Source organism: Engystomops pustulosus, chromosome 4 (genome assembly GCF_040894005.1).
Source record: "Engystomops pustulosus chromosome 4, aEngPut4.maternal, whole genome shotgun sequence".
Taxonomy (NCBI): domain Eukaryota; kingdom Metazoa; phylum Chordata; class Amphibia; order Anura; family Leptodactylidae; genus Engystomops; species Engystomops pustulosus.
Genome location: NC_092414.1, coordinates 196,244,504 through 196,269,216, shown reverse-complemented (window position 1 = coordinate 196,269,216; position 24,713 = coordinate 196,244,504). Strand labels below are relative to the sequence as shown.

The following is a 24,713-nucleotide window of genomic DNA, read 5'->3' as shown; positions in this document are numbered from 1 at the left end:
GAAGCCTCTTGGGCCCAGGTGCAATCGCAACCTCTGCACCGCCTAAAGTTACGCCCCTGTGCCAGGAGATGCCTCCTCATACCAGCACAGGACACATTAGGACGACATCCTTAAAGGGAATGAAAAGTAACAACAGGGGACGCTCTTAACCATGTCCAAAAATAATCTGTACTTCATCTATATACAAAAAAAATACAAGAATAATGAGACCTTCTGAAGTAGGATCGCTTTTTGTAGTTAGGGGCTTTGTGGGAAGAGGTCTTAAAGGATTTTATGGATAATACACTCCCCTAACCCACTCGTTCATCATGTCTTATAGGGGATTGAACCATTTTTATCATATCCTGGAAAAATCTCCAGAAAATATAGTTTATAAATTGATGCAAATGATGATGGATGACATCATTGTAGCACATCTTGGCTCCGGCAGCTGTTAATTTATGCACGCCTCCACTCTGTTTAGTGAAGCCTGGTCCCGCCCATCGATTGTAAGATCATTGGCTGTTTGCGCGATCGACGGGCGGGATCAGGTTGCAATGAACAAAGGGGGGGGTATGCGTTAATTAACAGCAGGCGATCCAGTGACGTAGACTGGAGCCTCTCCGGCTCATTTGCATAATTTTATAAACTCGTTTTCGGTAGATTTGTTCCGTTCCAGGATAAAATTAAAAAGGGTTCCATCCCTTGGAAGACATAACAAGCATAGTGAGTTAGGGCAGTCTACTATCAGTAAGCCCGATGGTAGATGTCCTTCAAGTGGAGGACATCCCAAGAAGGGAAAAGAACAAAACCAAAAATTGTAGACCTGTACGAGACAAGAAACGGTGAAAAAACAAAAACAAAATAAATATAACTTACAAAAATCAACCAGTTAGAAACAAGGCGTGAACGATACGCATCGTAAATTGGTGGTGATTTGAGTCTCAGAAGATGGAAGATGGCTGGACGGTAAGACATGACATCCCATGCTGTCTTTGAAGGAAGGTCAGAAGGCACGGTGAGGTCGGGCAGAATACACGGCCTGTGGGACAGGTCTGACCACATATCTCCCCCTCAGGATCACAGGACATATGAGGCTGGACCTTTCCCACACGCCCGATATTCTCCAGAAGACCCAAAGGTGCCGGCTGAACCGTAGTGGTGGTGGTGGGTGGAATAGACTTTGTGGCACTGTGTACTATTTGTCATTGGCGGTGGTGGCCTCAGAGAAGATCACAGTCCACCAGAAGACCTCAACGCGACACTTAAAGGGTCTCCTCCTACATAAACAAAGTTCTCATGAGTCCATATGTTTTGTGCATTTCAGTAAGGTCACACTCTACCTGGTTACAGGTGTTTATGTCCACCCCATTCCTCAGATGTTCCAGCGCTCTATCCAGGTTTCCAGCCCTGGCCGCTCGCAGGAAGCTGGTCGCTGCATCAGCCTGAAAGAGATAGAGAGATCACATCAGCATCATGATTTATTTATTTCCCCTTCACTTAGAAAGCACCAACACAATCCACAGCGCGGTACACTGATCAGTCCCTGGCAATGTCTCCATCTCAGGGACAGACAGCAAGTCCTCCTGATTGTAAATTGCTCCTCTAGCGCCACCTAGTGTAAAAGAAAACTGTCCCTTTTCATGAATTTGCATGTTAATGTCCTCTTTGGTTTCTTTACCCTTTTCCTATACAGGCGGTCCCCTACTTAAGAACACCTGACTTACAGACGACCACTAGTTACAAACGGAACTCTGGATATTGGTAATTTACTGTACTTTAGTCCTAGGCTACAATAATCAGCTGTAACAGTTATCACAGGTGTCTGTAATGAAGCTTTAGTGTTATTCCTGGTTCTTATGACAACCCAACATTTTTAAAATCCAATTGTCACAGAGGCCCAAAAAATTTTGACTGGGGTTACAATAATAAAAGATTACGGTTCCGACTTACATACAAACTCAACTTAAGAACAAACCTACAGAACCTATCTTGTACGTAACCCGGGGACTGCCTGTATAAGGTAGAGACCTTCCTCCCAACCACAAGCTCCTCAGGACTTCAGATCAAGGTTGATCAGGTTTCCTTGGCCCTCATTCCTGGGATGAAGCCCAAGTAACATAGCGGAGACTTGTAACATTTTTCACTGGTCATTTGGACATTACTTCAACACTTAGTCACTGACTAATGACTTGTATGGACAAAAATGATTCCCTACCATTTAGGTAAATGCAACAAAATACATCCAGAGAACATAAAACAGGTACTGCAACGCACTAAGTATACAAAGGGTTTAACAAAAGATTCTATAAAAACAGGGACATTGGCAGTGGACTGCCCCTGGGGTGGTGGCAGCATTGTAACCGTTACCTTTTGCTGTCACTAGGAAGACTCAGTGCATACATATGATTGAATATTGCGTATATGCAACAGTGTACAATTAGCTCCCCCTAGTGGTGCTTCCATGCACTTGAAATCTTTAAGTCAGAAAAACTGCTTTTTTCGTTACATAGTATAATCAATGTGTAGGGACTTAAAAAAATGTGTTAACCCTTTCATCGCTGCCGGCATAGCAGACGTCATATCGGGGAGTGATGATTTGTCGCCATGACCCAAGGCTGTATGTTTTCTGCTCATTTGTGACAATGTGGAGCATTGTCATAAATGAGCAGTAAAATCCCCATATACCGCCATACTGTAGCATGCAGTATATGAGAGGAACAATAAGAAAACCTAGAGTCTAAACAAAAGCAAAAAATTTTTTTCTAAAGTTAAAAACCCAACAATTAAAATCCTCCCCCCTCACCCTAGAACTGCTATAAAACATAACATCAACATGTTAGGTATCGCCGCTTCCCAAAATGACCAATCTATCAAAATATTACCACAGTTAATCGCGGCGTTTAACCCCATAACGGAAAATAGCACCGGAATGTCCGAAACGCCATTTTTCTACATAAAAAGTGATTAAAAGCTCAAAGTAGCGTCAAAGAAATCGTCATCTCATCTCGCAAAAAAATGACACCACACACGGCTCCGTACACCAAAGTATGAAAAGCGGCAGAAGATGGCGAAATGAAGATTTGTTTTTTGTACAGAAAAAATTTTTGTACAGAAGATTTTAATTAATTACAATTACCATATTGAAATCAGATCTTTTTTCCATATGTGCGTTGGAAGAGGGGTAGTCTTATACGCGAGTATATGCCAAACTCTATATTTTAACTGGAAAAGTTGGGGGGCAGGGAAATTCCAAATGCACCAGAAGCAGTGGAAAGGGTAATTTTTTTTCAATAATTTTTTTATATGTTTTTATATGATGTTAAAACACTGGGGCACATTTACTTACCCACGATGCGTTGTCCGATGAGGATTCGGGTCCGGCGCGATTTACTAAGATCGTGCGTCAAATTTCCTGCATGTGTCGCTGCTGCGCCGAGGTCCGCCGAAGTTCACCTGCTTCTTCCTGGTGCATCTGAGTGCGTGATCTTGCGACACATTGGGGCAGATTTATTTACCCGGTCAATTCGCGATCCAGCGGCGCCTTCTCTGCGGAGGATTCGGGTTCTGCCGGGATTCACTAAGGTAGTTCCTCCGACGTCCACCAGTTGTCGCTGCTGCGCTGAAGTTCATCGGAATGCACTGGAGTTCACCGTCCTACGCTGGGTGCAGGTAAGTGCATGTCACTTTTTTTTTTTTTTTTTAAATGCAGAGGTTTTTCCGAATCCTTCAGGTTTTCGTACGTCCGCGCCCCCCGATTTCCGTCGCGTGCAAGCCGGCGCCGATGCGCCACAATCCTTTCGCGTGCGCCAAAAACCGGGGCAATTCGGCGCAAAACGGAAAAATTCGGGAAAACCTGACAGAATCGCGGTCCGTGGACCCTTAGTAAGTGTGCCCCACTATTTCTAAAGAAATGGCCCAATGCATTGATATCTGTTACTGTCAGACATTAGAAGAGCAGGTATCCCTGCCAGGTACAGGGCACCAGTGACATTGCAGCCTCCTTACTCCTGTCTTCTCCTGGTGCTCCAGACATGACATCAGATCTGTAACCGCATTCAACTATTGTCCATACAAATTATTAGTCAGTGACTAAGCCTTCTGTTAGATCTAACATAACATACAGAATCTATATAATACGGTCTCCGCATTGGAGCGGTAGATGGCTACAAATTTAGTCCCAGAGCAGAACATTTTTTGTCTCTGGGTTCATACTAAGGCGTCATGTGTCCGGGCCTACCGTACATTCATACCTTGCACCCACAGGGGCATCTTAGAAAGTCTCAGATATGAATGAGTAGTGTATTCTGTATCGGTTCTGTCTTTTTAATTGATGGGTTCCAGGTCCTGAGAACCCCCGCACCAGTTACTAAAGCTTCCGCTTGAACTCTATGGTCCACTATTGAGTTAGAGTTTGGAGGATCCTCTGGTATTCTGTTGGGTGATTATGACACTGGCTGGAGTCACCAAGCCAACTCACTACCACCACACGAACTTGGAAACAAAGGTCTAGAGCTGGAGTCCGCATATCACAAACCCAGAAGGAAGTCCTGCCTTGGTAAGCCATATATAGTAAATTATGTGTAGACAAAGGGTATTCTGAACAGAGACCATAAATGGTGATGAAAGCTGGCCAGATACACTAAACCCATATTGGTTGGCCATCCTATCCCCAGTTATTATCTCACAACTATTCTCAGCTTCTGACACTTCAGCACATTGGCCCAAAATGTTCTTCTGTCTCTTTGACCAGAGCTTTGACACTTTCCATCATCCCCATCTCTGCCTGCGTACTACAAGACTCTACTCTTGGATCTCAACGGTAACACATCCCTTGGCCAACTTTTGTCTCTTCACAGTTTCATGAATACTTCACAGTCTTTATCTCTCATCTTCACTGGCTTGAGGCAATCTCATAATCCACTACTTTACCTTGACCGAATTGCTTCCTCCACAATCTAGTGTCCAATCTGACCTAACAGGTGACATTGGGATATCTCCCTTTCCTGAAGGCTCTTTGAATGAGTCCTTGTATTCCAACCTCATAGTCAAGATCTTATCAGGACGCGCTGTATTTCTCTCTATCATGTACCTAACCTTGTCTTACACAATATACTGGCATTGCAGAAGCCTCTCTGACTTTCCAGGAAATCAGTCCAGTCTCTCAGGAGTTCTGCTGTCCCTGATCCATAAGCTTTGAGCTGCTATAACGATGGTGACAAACCATATAAAACGGGGAAGATTGCCGTATATACTCGAGTATAAGCTGTACAGAGTATAAGCCGAGGCCCCTAATTTTAACACAAAAAACTGGGAAAACCTATTGACTTGAGTATAAGCCAAGAGTGAGAAATGCATTGGTCACAGCCTCCAGTCAGTATAAAGCTGACCAGCCTATGTTCCCCAGTATATTGCCTGTCATCTCCTGCCTTCCCCCCATAGTATATAGCCTGCCAGGCCCCTGCACCCAGTAAATAGCCTGCCAGGCCCTGACCCCAGTATGTAACCTGCCAGCCCCTACAGTATATAGCCAGCCCCCTGTAGTATATAGCCAGCCAGCCCCCTGTAGTATATAGCCTACCAGCCCCTGCAGTATATAGCCTGCCAGCCCCTGAAGTATATAGCCTGCCAGGCCCCTGTAGTATATAGCCAGTCAGCCCCTTGTAGTATATAGCCTGCCAGCCCACTGTAGTATATAGCATGCCAGCTCCTGCAGTCTATGGCCAGCCCCTGCCCCCCCTCTAGTAAATAGCCTGCCCAGCACCCCGGACATATATCTGGCCAGGCCCTGCCCTGAGTATGCCAAGTCTGTAATTGCAAAATTTAACACAGTACTCACCTTTCCAACGGCCCTGCAGGTCCTCTTCTTGCTTCCGATGCTCCGGTGCCTCTTCGGGTCCTTTGGGTCCTCTTCCCATCGTTTGGCTCCACTTCGGGTCTTCGCACTCGGCCAGCACACACAATGACGTCAGTCGCTTGCCGATGTCATTGTTTGTGAGCTGCCAGCATCGCGAGGGGACCCAAAGAGGGCTCGAAGGACCCTGCAGGGGCGTCGGGAGGGTTACTACAGTGTTCATTTTTTAAATAGAATCGAGTATGAGCCGAGTTTTTTTTTTCCTGATTACCCCACCCACACAATTTTTGTGCTGAAAAAATATATACGGTAAGTAGTTGTGACCATGTAGATGGGATGCAGACAGTTTTGGACTGGCTCATCAGAGGATCCTGTGGTGGGACCAGGCTCTAACCCAATAATGAGCCTCAGATATCCAGCTGGGGAGAATCCAATTTGGAGGCTATAAAGGCTTGTCTCCTAGGGTGGAATAAAGAGTGGGACCCCAGAATAATTTTATATCATAGAGCTCAGCTCTGGGCTGAACCCTGTTTTCATGACGGAAATACCGCAGTAAATTCTGAATGCTTGGTGCTAGGTTACCATTTAGATTATGATTCCCCTTTCGGCAATCATGAAGAAAAATAAAATGTAAAATAAATATATGGACAACAACACCTTTTGGCCCATAATAAGGTTCATGCATAGGGCCCACATTTTACCAGAGATAATATTAGGTCTTGCTGTAGTGTTTTCCTTCAAAAGTGATGGACTCTGTACAGGGGTTCCTTAGTCCCCTCACATCTGCTCTTCAGGTACAGTCTGGACTTCATAAACATGATTCTTAGGAAAGACAGTCAGAGTCCATTTTTTCCCTCACACAGTGACTGACAGTGAGAGTCCTGATTACTCCGCCCACACACAGTGATTGGCAGTGAGAGTCCTGATTACTCCGCCCACACACAGTAATTGACAGTGAGAGTCCTGATTACTCCGCCCACACACAGTAATTGACAGTGAGAGTCCTGATTACTCCGCCCACACACAGTAATTGACAGTCAAAGGTTTTATAATAGAACTGTGGGGTTATCAACAAATTCTTTTTCCAGGACCATGTGTACTATATGTGCATTATGTGACTGTTATTACATGTGTACTATATGTGCATTATGTGACGGTGTTATTACAAGTGTACTATATGTGCATTATGTGACGGTGTTATTACATGTGTACTATATGTGCATTATGTGACGGTGTTATTACAAGTGTACTATATGTGCATTATGTGACAGTATTATTACATGTGTACTATATGTGCAGTATGTGACTATTATTACATGTGTACTATATGTGCAGTATGTGACTATTATTACATGTGTACTATATGTGCATTATGTGACAGTATTATTACTTGTGTACTATATGTGTATTATGTGACAGTGTTATTACATGTGTACTATATGTGTATTATGTGACAGTATTATTACATGTGTACTATATGTGCATTATGTGACGGCGTTATTACAAGTGTACTATATGTGCATAATGTGACAGTGTTATTACATGTGTACTATATGTGCATTATGTGACGGCGTTATTACATGTGTACTATATGTGTATTATGTGACGTGTTATTACATGTGTACTATATGTGCATTATGTGACGGTGTTATTACACGTGTACTATATGTGCATTATGTGACGGCGTTATTACATGTGTACTATATGTGTATTATGTGACGGCGTTATTACATGTGTACTATATGTGCATTATGTGACGGCGTTATTACATGTGTACTATATGTGTATTATGTGACGTGTTATTACATGTGTACTATATGTGTATTATGTGACGGTGTTATTACATGTGTACTATATGTGCATTATGTGACAGTGTTATTACATGTGTACTATATGTACATTATGTGACGGTGTTATTACATGTGTACTATATGTGCGTTATGTGACGGTGTTATTACATGTGTACTATATGTGCGTTATGTGACAGTGTTATTACATGTGTACTATATGTGCGTTATGTGACGGTGTTATTACATGTGTACTATATGTGCATTATGTGACGTGTTATTACATGTGTACTATATGTGCATTATGTGACAGTGTTATTACATGTGTACTATATGTACATTATGTGACGGTGTTATTACATGTGTACTATATGTGCATTATTTGACAGTGTTATTACATGTGTACTATATGTGCATTATTTGACAGTGTTATTACATGTGTACTATATGTGCGTTATGTGACAGTGTTATTACATGTGTACTATATGTGCATTATGTGACGGCGTTATTACATGTGTACTATATGTGTATTATGTGACGTGTTATTACATGTGTACTATATGTGCATTATGTGACGGCGTTATTACATGTGTACTATATGTGTATTATGTGACGTGTTATTACATGTGTACTATATGTGCATTATGTGACAGTGTTATTACATGTGTACTATATGTACATTATGTGACGGTGTTATTACATGTGTACTATATGTACATTATGTGACGGTGTTATTACATGTGTACTATATGTGCGTTATGTGACGGTGTTATTACATGTGTACTATATGTGCGTTATGTGACGGTGTTATTACATGTGTACTATATGTGCATTATGTGACGGTGTTATTACATGTGTACTATATGCGCATTATGTGACGGTGTTATTACATGTGTACTATATGTGCGTTATGTGACGGTGTTGTTACATGTGTACTATATGTGCGTTATGTGACGGTGTTATTACATGTGTACTATATGTGTATTATGTGATGGTGTTATTACATGTGTACTATATGTGCATTATGTGACGGTGTTATTACATGTGTACTATATGTGCATTATGTGACGGTGTTATTACATGTGTACTATATGTGCATTTTGTGACAGTATTATTACATGTGTACTATATGTGTAATATGTGACGGTGTTATTACATGTGTACTATATGTGCATTATGTGACAGTGTTATTACATGTGTACTATATGTGCGTTATGTGACGGTGTTATTACATGTGTACTATATGTGCATTATGTGACAGTATTATTACATGTGTACTATATGTGCATTATGTGACGGTGTTATTACATGTGTACTATATGTGCATTATGTGACAGTATTATTACATGTGTACTATATGTGCGTTATGTGATGGTGTTATTACATGTGTACTATATGTGTATTATGTGACGGTGTTATTACATGTGTACTATATGTGTATTATGTGACGGTGTTATTACATGTGTACTATATGTGCATTATGTGACGGTGTTATTACATGTGTACTATATGTGTATTATGTGACAGTGTTATTACATGTGTACTATATGTGCGTTATGTGACAGTGTTATTACATGTGTACTATATGTGCATTATGTGACGGCGTTATTACATGTGTACTATATGTGTATTATGTGACAGTGTTATTACATGTGTACTATATGTGCATTATGTGACAGTATTATTACATGTGTACTATATGTGTATTATGTGACGGTGTTATTACATGTGTACTATATGTGTATTATGTGACGGTGTTATTACATGTGTACTATATGTGCATTATGTGACGGTGTTATTACATGTGTACTATATGTGTATTATGTGACAGTGTTATTACATGTGTACTATATGTGCGTTATGTGACAGTGTTATTACATGTGTACTATATGTGCATTATGTGACGGCGTTATTACATGTGTACTATATGTGTATTATGTGACAGTGTTATTACATGTGTACTATATGTGTATTATGTGACAGTATTATTACATGTGTACTATATGTGTATTATGTGACAGTGTTATTACATGTGTACTATATGTACATTATGTGACAGTGTTATTACATGTGTACTATATGTGTATTATGTGACAGTGTTATTACATGTGTACTATATGTACATTATGTGACAGTATTATTACCGTACATGTGTAGTATATGTGCATTATGTGACAGTGTTATTACATATGTACTATATGTGCATTATGTGACAGTGTTATTCCATGGATACTGAATGGACTGTGCAGTGAATATCTGTGTAACTAATAATATTAATTCCTTTATTTATATAGTGCACACAGATTACACAGCGCTGCACAGAGCTCAGATCAGTCCCTGTCCCAATGGGGCTCACAATCTAAAAAAATCTACCTGTTTTTTTTTGCAGTGTGGGAGGAAACCGGAGGACCCGGAGGAAACCCACACAAACATGGAGAGAACATACAACTTTTTCCAGATGTTGACCTTGGGACTTGAACCCAGGACCCCAGCGCTGCAAGGCTGTAATGTCACCCACTAAGCCACCGTGCTGTGTAGACACTAGTTGCGGGGCTGACACAGGGGGTTAATGCGGCGTGTGCCAGCTTACGGACGGACCCTGAGTGTGTCGTTCAGAGTCACCGGGTCTGTATGAAGAAGTGACAGCATGATGTGACGGTATTGTCGGTGTATTGTTGATTAGATTTGGGCCATCCAGGGTCACTGGGCGGGGAGTGGGGCACAGGGCAGTGACAACCTGAGATGAGAGGGGGGTGGTGGGGGCTGCCTGTCTACAATAAAGTGCCTGCCCCTCACTCCTTGCACAGGACACAGGGCAGCAGGTGCCTAAGAGCGTGGCCAAAAATAAACTCCCAGGGGGGGTCCCAAAGTAAAAAGAGAATAGTGCAGCATTTACCCCCCCTGCTAACCCACTCTCACCGTATCCCACCCCCCTCACTCCCTCTTTTTACTCACAGGCCGTGCCCGCTGCTTGCCCGCCCGCTCTGCCATCCTGCTGCATACAGACAGTACCCCCCTCCCTCCCGCCTGGGCGTCCCTCCCCCTCCTCACACCGCTCTCTCTCCCCCCTCCCCGTCCTCCTTTCTTTCCTCCAGGCACCGTGCCCAGGGCTGCACAACCGGGAGCAGATATGGCAATATTAACCGGGAACCCATTAACCCCTTGATTGACTATAACAATTTGCCTATCAATAAAACCATCAGTGGAATAGGGGAATACACATGGGCTTCCGGGGGGGCTTTTCCCACGAGACGGGGAGGGGAGATGATTGTGCAGAACCAAGTGTGAATATGTGTTCAGGTTGTAGGATGTGGTATAGCCTCATCCTTATACCCTGCCCTGGGTCTGTAGCGTCCATGGAGGCGATAACAACGGAGCCGCCTCTTGTTTACAACACAGGCACTTAAAGGGGTTTGGGCGAGACAAGAAAAACATTGCTGCTTTCTTCGATAAACAGCGCCACACCTGTCTACAGGTGGTGCCTAGCACTGCGGTCTAGCTCCATTCACTTCGACAAAGCTGAGCTGCAATTCCAGACGCAACCCATGGTCAAGTGTGGCGCTCTTTGTTAAAGAAAGCAGGCGTATCAATCATAGCGATCCTAGACCATCCCTTTAAGGATAGGTGGACATGTTTGCAGGACCATACATTTAGTGTACACGTTGGGCCCCATTTATCGAAATATCTGAGAGCAAAATTGTCATAATTGCCTATGGCAACCAATCAGAGCTCAGCTTAAGTTTTCCCACAGCAGTTTATAAAAAGAAAGGTGAACTCTGATTGGTTCCCATGAGCAATTTTGCCTCAAACACTTCTGATAAATAGTCTCCAAGTTTTATCTTCCCAATATCTTTACAATAGAGTCAAATTAAAGGGGTATTCCAATACCTAGTATCATAGGATAGTACCAGACTACCCCTTTAATATTATTGCCTTTGCCCTAGTATCTAATTCTGTAGTCCTGTCCCTTTCACTTCTATGAACTGCAATACCAAACACAACCCCTAGACAGGTGTGGCGCTGTTTGAGAAAGAAGGCAACCTTGTAATCCTAGACCACCCCTTTAAGGACATGCATCTATATACAAGATAGTGCTAAATATATTTTGGGTCCTATAGATATTAAGATAAAATTAAAGGGATATTCCATTATTTTCTAACTGATCACTTATCCTTATGATAGGAGATCAATCTCAGATTGCTGGAAGTGTGTTTGAGGAGACCACAGCATTCAGGCATGTGATACAGCCTCTTCTATCACAGCACAGCACCGTACGTCATATAGTGGCTGTGCTTGGTACTGCAGATCAGTTCGATTCGCTTGAACAGGACATGAGATGGAAAAAGATGAATAAACGTGACAAGAGAGGAGACGCTGCTCCACAAATGGCTCTTTTGAGGAGTAAAGGACGGGGTGTGGCGGGAGGCAGCGGTGGTAATATGGCGGCATATGTTCATTATCAGCTTGGCGGGGTTGTTGTTTGCGCCAGATAAAGTGTATACATATGAGATTAGACATATTGTACTCCATCTCCCCAGATGATAGCATGGAGAAGAAAACAAGAACAGCATCGTATGTAGGACACTGGAGGAAAAATGAGTCCTGCTTCATTCATAGCATATATATAATGGAATATTCCAGCAATCACAGAGTTAACTCAGGTGGGCGCTGGAACATTTTGGGTACAAGGTACATCCCAGCCTCTTGTGTAGAGATGAGCAGACCAGAAATTCGTTTCCGAGGTTTCGGGTGTGTCCCATGTGACCCGGACACATTGCCGGATCGGTGGCCGTGGAGCGAGTCCGCCAAATTGATGCCCCTACCTACTAGTCATGGTTGTGATTGGACAGAAGTGTCCACCTTTCCCCCCGGCCAATCACAGCCGTGGAAGGTAAGTAGGGGTGTCAATCTGGCAATATGTCTGGGTCACGCGGGACACACCCGAACTACATCTCTATTCCCATCACTCATGATACTTACCCTAAAAATGATGCTGTACACTTCCCTTGATATCTCTGTTTTAAAGAGAATACATGCACACCCCCAGATATATCACTTTGCAGAATTCCTCTGTTATTCCCCCTGGAAGTTATGAATAGAGGGAAGCAGAGGGTACAGCACTGTATACAGGATGATTGGATTTCCACTCTCTATTCAGATATCTAATGTAATGAATCAGCACAGAATTAGACTGGAGCTCCGTTCTATGACTTGTGGACAAACTGTGGTACTGCAACTCAGCTCCCATTCAATTAAAGGGGGAAGTGGTGGATAGGGGATAACAAAATGATCATTTAGGGGATCATGAGGAGGCGACCCCTGAGTGATGTGAAGAAGGATGAAGCAGCAGGTCAAGCATGTGTGGGAGTGTCACAAATTGCTGAGCACCCATAGAGTAGAATGGAGCGGCAGGACAAATGCTCATCCTGCCACTCCACCCATTAGGACTGGCAATATCAATAAAACCAACCCAATGATATAAACCCACCCGTCCCCTGCGCCAAAAACTAAACATGAAGCTGTCTGATGGGAGAAAAGTGGAGGTCGGCCACAGCTTTATTAATTAACAATATTTACAAATAAACTGACCTGTGGGAAGACCCAGACCCTTCCGGAATTATTCACCTCGCATGCCTGGCCCGCCTACGCGGGGGCATGTCCTTGTTGGTCCGACAGGTGATTACGACATAAGCCGAGACGGTCCAGCTTCCTCACAGGCCAAGCTGTGACTACCGACAAACTTTTTTGAAAACATTAAAACACAAAACAAACTACAAACAAATGGTAAAGAAATATACATAACAAAAACTTCACCTAGCAAATACCTAACCAAAAACCCGAAAACAGTTTACAAGGGTGGGCGGGTGGTAAACTCTTGAGCGCGGAGCAAGTCCAAAAGAGGCTGGACTAGCTCCGCGCTCAGGGCTAAATAGCCCAGGGCTAGCGCCATCAAGTGGCCAGGAAGCACTTCCTGGCCACCTGATTAGCTGCCCAGGAAAAAACCCCGGGCAGGGGACGGGACCCGGGAGGGGTTTAATTACACTAAACAAAAAAGGGGGCGAGGGAAGGCGGAACACTGCCAGTCCTGCCGCCCCCAAGCTTAAACAGCCTGCGGGCTAGGAATGAGAATGGGACCCCCATACTTCATACCTATGAAGTAAAAGTCTCACCCATCACCTTGCCCCAGGATAAAGCATAACTTCCTAAGTTGGTACAACTTCAAATATCCGAGCTGCAGTTACCCAGCCTGGCCACTACAGAGAGAACAGCACTGTTCTTCAAGAGGCAGGTGGAATTGTTGAATTGGCGAGAGTCCAGTGTGTTGGTATTTACATTCATGAGCACCAGAGCACCAAAATCACAAAATATATTAGTTTTATACTATATTTTGTGGTTGTTTCCTCTCTCCAGGGAGCAGGTTGGGAGGAAGAGAGAAGGGTTCTAGAATTGTATTGAATATTTTGTATTCTCTTTGATGGTGTATTGCACTTTTGTATCCTGTGTGTGTTTATAAACAAATACTCAAAACATAATAAATAACATAAATTAAATAAACCCAAATATTTTAGTTTTAATTTAGTGTCTTATCAGAAATTCTATCCTTAACCCCTAAGCCCCTGAATCCACCCATTAGCAAAACTAACAATAAAATAATTCAGCCATATAGAAATCTCAGGTTGCTGTAAGTCTCATCACGCAGTTATGTCTCAGGCAGAGAGGAAATTATTACAGCTTTGGTCAGGTTATAGTCCCCTCCCACCCCCACCCCCACCCCAGGAGGGAGGGGGAAGTTCTAAGGGAGCAGGTGGGAGGGAGAGACAGTGTAACAGCCTTTGAAGCTACATCACAGTGGGGCTTTGGTAACACCCCCACCAAACCTCTTCTGGCTCATTTGCATAATTTTAAAAGTAGATTTTAGAAGAAGGAGACCATAGATAACAAATATAAGAAGAATACCGCAGTCACGGTGCCTGGATCTATGAGTAAGTTTATCATGATGGATTTTGATGGTAGATTTCCTTTAACCCTTCCAACGTTTCGTACCATAAGAGTACAGTGCAGTGACATTAAGAATGTATTGAAAGAGCTCATAGGCTGAGCCCTCTCCACACACTACAGGTGTCTGCTGTATTATGCATCAGACACTCGCTGCTAGAACACGCAAATGATTGAAATGTCCAAATTTGTCCTGAAAATAACAGGTCCTCATACGCCTCATCCAGAAACATAGGTTTTGGAATGTGGGGGGGGGGGGGGGGGGAGTGAAAAAAAGCGTAAAAACGGAAAAAGGCTTCAGCGTTAAGGGGTTGCAAACCTTGCATTTACCTCTATGCAGATCATGATTGTCGCTACGGATAGACCCCCAAGAAAATAGAAATATGGTTGAGCATCGGGATGTGGTGTCTAATAAGAAGACAATCAGACTAATAATCCAAGCAAATGAGACAGCGATATAATATAACATGCAAGAGACAACAAGGGAACAGATTGACAGCCAATATAAAAGCTCATGTAAGCAACACAACGTAATAAAGTATTGAGTAACACAAGAGCACTCTAATGACAATCACAGGAACAGCTGGGGATGGATAATATCCAGGAGGTTGAGTGGTGGCGGTGGATTTTATTGTAATATAATAGCGGTAATTTGTGAGCCGTGCTATAATAAGCGCTATCAGAAACCACAGAAAACAGGGGAAAATAAACCTAGAAGAAGAGCCGCATTAATAGACGGCCTGGAGCGTCACAATATGGACTGCTATACAGGGATAGGACCTAGGCTATTTGCATAATTTTTTCCCATGGAGCTTTGCCTGAAAAATTACATATATTATAAAATTTACACAACATGGTGAGGTTTATCCTCTATAGAGTGGTCGGCTCCAGGTATCAGTAGGCCCCTGGATGACACTAGGCCCCTTTGCAGTGAACTCACGTGACAACATTAAAAATAAAGAACTTAAACAGTCTCCTGTTCCCTAAAATATTCCCTAGTTTATCATCCCAAACAGCCCCCACATGGTTATTTTATATACAGACCCCTCATGGGTATTTTATATACAGCCCCCTCATGGTTATTTTATATACAGACCCCTCATGGGTATTTTATATACAGCCCCCACATGGGTATTTTATATACAGCCCCCACATGGTTATCGTATATACAGCCCCCTCATGGTTATATTATATACAGCACCACATGGTTATTTTATATACAGCCTCCTCATAGGTATTTTATATACAGCCTCTCATGGGTATTTTATATACAGCCCCCTCATGGGTATTTTATATACAGCCCTCTCATGGGTATTTTATATACAGCCCCCTCATGGTTATTTTATATACAGCCCCTCATGGTTATATTATATACAGCCCCCTCATAGGTATTTTATATACAGCCCCCTCATGGTTATTTTATATACAGCCCCCTCATGGTTATTTTATATACAGCCCCCTCATGGGTATTTTATATACAGCCCCCACATGGGTATTTTATATACAGCCCTCTCATGGGTATTTTATATACAGCGCCCTCATAGGTATTTTATATACAGCCCCCTCATGGTTATTTTATATACAGCCCCTCATGGGTATTTTATATACAGCCCCCTCATGGGTATTTTATATACAGCCCCTCATGGGTATTTTATATACAGCCCCCTCATGGTTATTTTATATACAGCCCCTCATGGTTATATTATATACAGCCCCCTCATAGGTATTTTATATACAGCCCCCTCATGGTTATTTTATATACAGCCCCCTCATGGTTATATTATATACAGCCCCCTCATGGGTATTTTATATACAGCCCCCACATGGGTATTTTATATACAGCCCTCTCATGGGTATTTTATATACAGCGCCCTCATAGGTATTTTATATACAGCCCCCTCATGGTTATTTTATATACAGCCCCTCATGGGTATTTTATATACAGCCCCCTCATGGGTATTTTATATACAGCCCCTCATGGGTATTTTATATACAGCCTCCTCATGGGTATTTTATATACAGCCTCCTCATGGGTATTTTATATACAGCCCCCTCATGGGTATTTTATATACAGCCCCCTCATGGGTATTTTATATACAGCCCCCTCATGGTTATATTATATACAGCTCCCTCTGGGTTATTTTATATACAGCCCCATCATGGGTATTTTATATACAGCGCCCTCATGGGTATTTTATATACAGCCCCCTCATGGGTATTTTATATACAGCACCCTCATGGTTATTTTATATACAGCCCCCTCATGGTTATATTATATACAGCCCCCTCATGGTTATTTTATATACAGCCCCCTCATGGTTATATTATATACAGCCCCCTCATGGTTATATTATATACAGCCCCCTCATGGATATATTATATACAGCTCCCTCATGGGTATTTTATATACAGCCACCTCATGGGTATTTTATATACAGCCACCTCATGGGTATTTTATATACAGCCACCTCATGGGTATTTTATTTATAACCCTCTCTTGGTTATTTTATATACAGCCCCCTCATGGGTATATTATATACAGCCCCCTCATAGGTATTTTATATACAGCCCCCTCATAGGTATTTTATATACAGCCCCCTCATGGTTATATTATATACAGCCCCCTCATGGGTATTTTATATACAGCCCCCACATGGGTATTTTATATACAGCCCCATCATGGGTATTTTATATACAGCCCCCTCATGGGTATTTTATATACAGCCCCCTCATGGTTATTTTATATACAGCCTCCTCATGGTTATATTATATACAGCCCCCTCATGGTTATTTTATATACAGCCCCCACATGGGTATTTTATATACAGCACCCTCATGGGTATTTTATATACAGCCCCCTCATGGGTATTTTATATACAGCCCCCTCATGGTTATTTTATATACAGCCTCCTCATGGTTATATTACATACAGCCCCTCATGGTTATTTTATATACAGCCCCCTCATGGTTATATTATATACAGCCTCCTCATGGTTATATTATATACAGCCCCCTCATGGTTATATTATATACAGCCCCCTCATGGTTATATTATATACAGCCTCCTCATGGTTATATTATATACAGCCCCCACATGGTTATGTTATATACAGCCCCCGCATGGTTATATTATATACAGCCCCCTCATGGTTATATTATATACAGTCCCCTCATGGTTATTTTATATACAGCCCCCTCATGGTTATATTATATACAGCCTCCTCATGGATATATTATATACAGCCCCCTCATGGTTATTTTATATACAGCCCCCTCATGGTTATTTTATATACAGCCCCCTCATAGTTATTTTATATACAGCCCCCTCATGGTTATATTATATACAGCCTCCTCATGGATATATTATATACAGCCCCCTCATGGTTATTTTATATACAGCCCCCTCATGGTTATTTTATATACAGCCCCCTCATGGTTATTTTATATACAGCCCCCTCATGGGTATTTTATATACAGCCCTCTCATGGGTATTTTATATACAGCCCCCTCATGGATATTTTATATACAACCCCTCATGGTTATTTTATATATAGCACCCCTCAACCCCAAGGATTCCTTATGTACAGCCTTATGTACATGTCCTATCTTTTTCCCCTGTATGGAAGGGTATGGTACTGCAAGTGTGCAACTCCATGCGGCTATTGCCGTCTATAGGGGACGCCCCCCTACGGTTGTGTGAATGCGACCTTATAGTCCACTGCTGCCTGTATTGTACTTATCCTAGTAAAGGGTCTTTGGCGCATCGGGTCACGTGACCCACAAAGGAGACGGACTTCCTGCTTTTTTGTAATGTGTGGTAATTTACCAACATGCATCTACTAAAAAGTTCTGCACCATTCTCATGATATGTCTTTTACCTCATTAGCTGCCATTCCTCTCCACAAAATGGCTCCCGATGGAGGTTGATGTGATCCCAACTGTCCCCGACCAACAGACAATTACAGATCACATGACCCTCCATCTGCGGCCATTTTATGGTCAGGAATCTCTGGCTGATGAGGTAAAAGACATGAGGTAAAATGATGAGGTAAAAGACATGAGGAAAATGATGAGGTAAAAGACAGGAGGTAAAATGATGAGGTAAAATGATGAGGTAAAAGACATGAGGTAAAATGATGAGGTAAAAGACATGAGGTAAAATGATGAGGTAAAAGACATGAGGAAAATGATGAGGTAAAAGACATGAGGAAAATGATGAGGTAAAGGACATGAGGTAAAATGATGGGGTAAAAGACAGGAGGCTTCACATTACATATCAAGAAAGCAGAGTAGAACTATTAATAGATGTATATTGGTAAATCCTAAAATCCTGTCCCTCCACTTACACACACATTACACAAAAAAAATGAGGTAAAATGACCGACCCCTTGAAAGTGATTGTCTATACATCTATTTTAACGGACTTTCCTCAAAGTATTGCATCCTGTTTTGATAAAACTGGTATCGTTTATAAAAAATATGATGCATAATCTGTGTATCAGTGGGTGATTGAGGGGGCTACCGGGCTTCCCAGGGGCAGAGCTTCAATGTCTTGCTTTTTCGGGTTTGAATCTCTGTATAAATGCTAAAGAGTTAGGCCTCATTCATACTGCCGCATGGGGGACGTATATACGGCCGACGTATGTACGGCCAATATGTCCCCCATTGACGGCAATGTGCGCACAGCGCACTACGGGAGTGGCGCGGTACAGCATCCTATTTTTTCACGGCATACGGCGCCGTGCGCCATGTATCCCTACGGAGAGGGGCGGGGGTGAGCAGCGCTCTCCCCCTCTTCCTCTCCCCGCGCGCTGCCGTGTGCCCGCCGTCAAACAGTAGTGTGAATCCAGCCTTAAAGAGACTTTCCATCATACAGTAAAGGGTCGCCTAAGACAAGAGCGTCCTGTTACTGCCATCAACTAAAATTGTGGGGGAAACCTGTAAACTTCTGATTCCCCTGCAGTGCCCCCACAGGGGATATTAAGTATTGCAACATTAAAAATAAATTGAATGAGTGACTCATTGTAGATTTACAGATGCGGATGTCCTTGTATACCAAAGCAATTGTGCTGCGGACAAGTTCTCTGCTCCCGGACAGTGAAGAGGTTACAGTCTGATCTTAGAAAATGATGACACACGACTGAAGCACTTGAGCTATTAGGAAGTAGGGGCCAGAAGAAATCCTCTGGGTGCTGCATCCGGCCGGCCACCTGCTGGATATTTCTCATATAGGAGAACACACTGCTATCCAGCTATTACCGGACACACTGGGTGGGGGGCGCTCTTACATCCGTAATAAATGCATTACAATGCGCCTTATAAAATGCAGGTATTTTGCTAAAGTCGATAACATTTTTATAAATGTATAATATAGTGGGGCACCTTTCGCTTTTATATGCCCCATAATTAGTCACGGAAGAAATGTGTAATAAATTTTCAGCATTCTGCTGCATAAACCTGGATAAAATACAAGGGATCACAAGACTGATCAGAAAAACTAATCAAAGATAAGATCCATTGTGTTCAATTGACCGAAGTATCAAAGTACATCGTACAAATCACTTCAGGATATAGAAATGGATTGAAACCGATGCCAAAGAGAAACATTTGGCTTCTGTTGTCACCCATCGAAATTAATGGGACCTGTCCGGGCATCTGTTCCTAGATAGAGAGATAAATATGTAGATATGAGATAGATAGATAGATAGAAGGATATGAGATAGATTAATAGCTAGATACGGTAGATAGATATGAGATAGATAGATAGGAGATAGATAGATAGATAGATAGATAGATATGAGATAGATAGAGAGATAGATCTGGGAGTGCACCATTCCTTCCTATTACATGTATGTAACACATATTACTGTACAATGTGGTCTCTGTATTTGAGGGGGGGGACATATGGTACAATAGAATATATAGAATTATCCCTAGGTGACGCATGTCCTTTCTTCAGAAGAGACTAAATGAACATAAGCCATGAGCGCTTTCTCTATGAAAGCCAATGGGGGAAAATGTGAGTGTGCAGCTTGTGTCTCCACACTCCATAAGCGTGCATATATAATGATCTCCTCTCAGGGCGTCCCCAGAGACTGGGCCTGATAGTATCAGCATTACATCATGATATCTGGAGGGGAGAACTAGAACAAATCAATAACCAATCATCATTACACTTATAGGGTTAGAGTCATTGTACAGATACAGGCTATATGTCTGATACTACCCGACCTGGGGGTCTACCCGTCTGCCCGACCATTGAGACCCCCAGTGATCACAAGGCAAGGGCTCCCCAATTCTACTGGCAGTGTCCCATGTGAATAGAGCAGTGGTCACACATGTGCTCCAACGCTCTACTGATATCAGGCCCACCTTCTAGTGACCTATGGGGATCCCATAAGACACCCCCCCCCCCACCCCCCCAGTAATAAGACCCTTATCATTCATCTATCTATGTCAAGATAATACCAAATACCATTGCAATATTATCCATATAATACTGTCATATGGTGACGACAAAATGCAATACACTGTGCACATAGCAATGCCATGTAGTGCCCAAATATAACATGGAGCCACTCCTTGAATTAAACATAACTAGGCCGCCGTGTCTACATAATAGTGCTATAGGGGCCCATGCACACATACTGTAGTAGTCCAAATAATACTGTTATACAGAACCTAAATAAAATTGGTCCTTAATAAAAAAATAACTAGGCTATAGTGTCCACATAATACTGCCATAATGTGCTCATGCACTGTAATACAGTGTAAACATACTATAGTGGTTCCATAGAGTACCCCAAATAATACTGATATACATTACTTAAAAAAGACTCCTGCTCAATTAAAAATAGCAAGAATATTGTCTAACTACTGCAATACTGCCATAGCGTGCCCAAACAGAGCTTACAGTGCCCCAAATAATACTGTTATACAGTACTTAAAGGGCATCTACCACCAGGATAAAGGGTTGAAAACCAAGCACTGACATACTGTTGTTTGCCCCCACTGGTAGGATCTGCTGCTCTTTTAGCTTCTTATGCCCTGGTTTATACAAAAGAAGACTTTTAAAATTATGTAAATTAGTCTGCGGGGCTCCAGGTTGCAAAGGTTTTAATGGAGCCTAGAGCCCCTCGGGCTCATTGGCATCATTTTTAAAGTAATTTTTTTCTTAAAAACAAGGGCAATGGAAGCTAAAAGAAGAGAAGATTCTGCCAGAGGGGGCACACACCACCATGTAAGTATACTTGTTTTACAATCCTTCATCCTGGTGGTAGATTTCCTTTAACTAATATCAGTTCTTAATTTAAAAAATAGTCCATAGCGTCTGAATAATACTGTCAGGAGGTGCTCATGTACTGCAATACAATACAGTAAGCACATACCGTAGTACTGCCATACAGTGTACCTAATAATACTGTTATACAGTACCTAAATAATACCACTCCTACATGCTGGAACTTAGTGAATGCCAATTTGTACAAATACAGTGCCCCGAATAATACTGCTATATAGTACCTAAAAATTATTTCTATCCTAAATAGTTATCACTATCTCTAACGTGAGCTCTACCATCTGGAAGAGACTAAGGTGCAATGCTTTTTTTCTCCTGTGGTGGCGCTATAGGGAGACCACGTCGTTCTGCAGAAACCCTGATCGCCGGTGATCTCCATCTCTATGATATTTTATCATGAATTGATTATTTAGGTTATTCTGAAGTTCTGTTCTGAAATTCCAGATTCCAAATTGTATATTTTCTTTAGGATTCTATAGCTGGTTCACGTGACGTCTTGTAGTAGGTGCTATGGAGTTTCTCCAATGCTCTAGAGGCCGGAGTATCCCGGAGTCAGCAGATGTGCCGCTCCGGCTTTTTATGGCAAGGAATAATCTGACTTCCATTAGCGCAGGAAATGATGCCGGCACTTTCCATACTCCAGAAACTCCACGTACAGATGTTAATGTATCTGCAGAGATCTGGGCCTTTCTGTATTGTATTAATAGAAGGTTTGACATCAATATATGGATAATATACCAGCAGTTTATTTAGGATGGTGCCCTGAGTGGTACACCTTCCCAAAAACAAAGCTTAAAAGGGAACCTGGCATCAGGTTTACCCCATTAAACTTGCCCCCAGGTGCGGGATGAAATGTACTATCTAGACTTCTCTCTTTTATGGGAAATCTCACTTGTTTGCCTGTAAAAAATAAATCTCCTCCAAAGTCATGTGACAATGAGCAGAGAAGAGTCACTTTGTGACTGAAATGAGTCACTTTTAGAGGCTGCTGCGGGGGTGACATTTGGGACGTCCCTATGTTCTCTACCAGCTAGAAACATATATATAATAATAGAATATAAGTAATATATTTTATAGTGAGTAAAAACTGCCATACAGTGCTCTAATAATACCTGCATATGTGCACAAAGTCATTAAATAATATACACACTACAGCGGTATAGCCAGGGAATGGTGATATAATGGTGGATAATTAAAAAAAATAATGTAAACATTGACCTTTCTACATTGTTAGCTCCTCCTGCTCTATAACATGCTGCCTGCAGATAGGACAATATGTACAATCTGCTCAGCTCCTCCTGCTCTATAACATGCTGCCTGCAGATAGGACACTATGTACAATCTGCTCAGCTCCTCCTGCTCTATAACATGCTGCCTGCAGATAGGACACTATGTATAATCTGCTCAGCTCCTCCTGCTCTATAACATGTTGCATGCAGATAGGACAATATGTACAATCTGCTCAGCTCCTCCTGCTATATAACATACTGCCTGCAGATAGGACACTATGCACAATCTGCTCAGCTCCTTCTGCTCTATAGCATGCTGCCTGCAGATAGGACACTATGTGCAATCTATTCAGCTCCTCCTGCTATATAACATGCTGCCTGCAGATAGGACACTATGTACAATCTGCTCAGCTCCTCCTGCTCTATAACACGCTGCCTGCAGATAGGACACTATGTACAATCTGCTCAGCACCTCCTGCTCTATAGTATACTCCCTGCAGATAGGACACCATGTGAAATCTGCTCAGCTCCTCCTGCTATATAACATGCTGCCTGCAGATATGACAATATGTACAATCTGCTCAGCTCCTCCTGCTCTATAACATGCTGCCTGCAGATAGGACACTATGTACAATCTGCTCAGCTCCTCCTGCTCTATAACATGTTGCATGCAGATAGGACAATATGTACAATCTGCTCAGCTCCTCCTGCTATATAACATACTGCCTGCAGATAGGTCACTATGCACAATCTGCTCAGCTCCTTCTGCTCTATAGCATGCTGCCTGCAAATAGGACACTATGTGCAATCTATTCAGCTCCTCCTGCTATATAACATGCTGCCTGCAGATAGGACACTATGTACAATCTGCTCAGCTCCTCCTGCTCTATAACACGCTGCCTGCAGATAGGACACTATGTACAATCTGCTCAGTACCTCCTGCTCTATAGTATACTCCCTGCAGATAGGACACTATGTACAATCTGCTCAGCTCCTTCTGCTCTATAGCATGCTGCCTGCAAATAGGACACTATGTGCAATCTATTCAGCTCCTCCTGCTATATAACATGCTGCCTGCAGATAGGACACTATGTACAATCTGCTCAGCTCCTCCTGCTCTATAACACGCTGCCTGCAGATAGGACACTATGTACAATCTGCTCAGTACCTCCTGCTCTATAGTATACTCCCTGCAGATAGGACACTATGTACAATCTGCTCAGCTCCTCCTGCTCTATAACATACTCCCTGCAGATAGGACATTATGTACAATCTGCTAAAATCCTCCTGCTCTGTACATTGTGTCCTATCTGCAAGCAGCAAGTTATAATCTACTTTGCTCCTCTTGCTCTATAACATGCTGCCTGCAGTTCAGACTGGATTTTCACGCTGATGGCTTCCCTTAACCACAGACACAAAGGTTAGGAGGAGATTCGCTCTTTATAAAAAAAACAATTTGCCGCTGTTATCCATTGCACAGAACTTCACAGAATTCCCTCCTGACATTCATCACTTTCTGTTTTGTACTTCTGCTTTTACTTTGTAGTTTTAATGCGCCTGAAGAAAAGATT

The 24,713-nt window shown here is 42.4% G+C and overlaps 1 protein-coding gene across 2 annotated transcripts in view; it reads right to left on the bottom strand.

Annotated features, from left to right (window-relative positions):
- The window catches only part of ANK1 (ankyrin 1), a 197,051-nt gene that overhangs the window by 85,932 nt on the left and 86,406 nt on the right, over positions 1-24,713 (bottom strand). For both annotated transcript variants that reach the window (XM_072149293.1, XM_072149294.1), the window contains exon 3: positions 1,323-1,424. In XM_072149293.1, the coding sequence (XP_072005394.1) occupies positions 1,323-1,424 (102 nt within the window). The remainder of the gene's footprint in view (positions 1-1,322; positions 1,425-24,713) is intronic.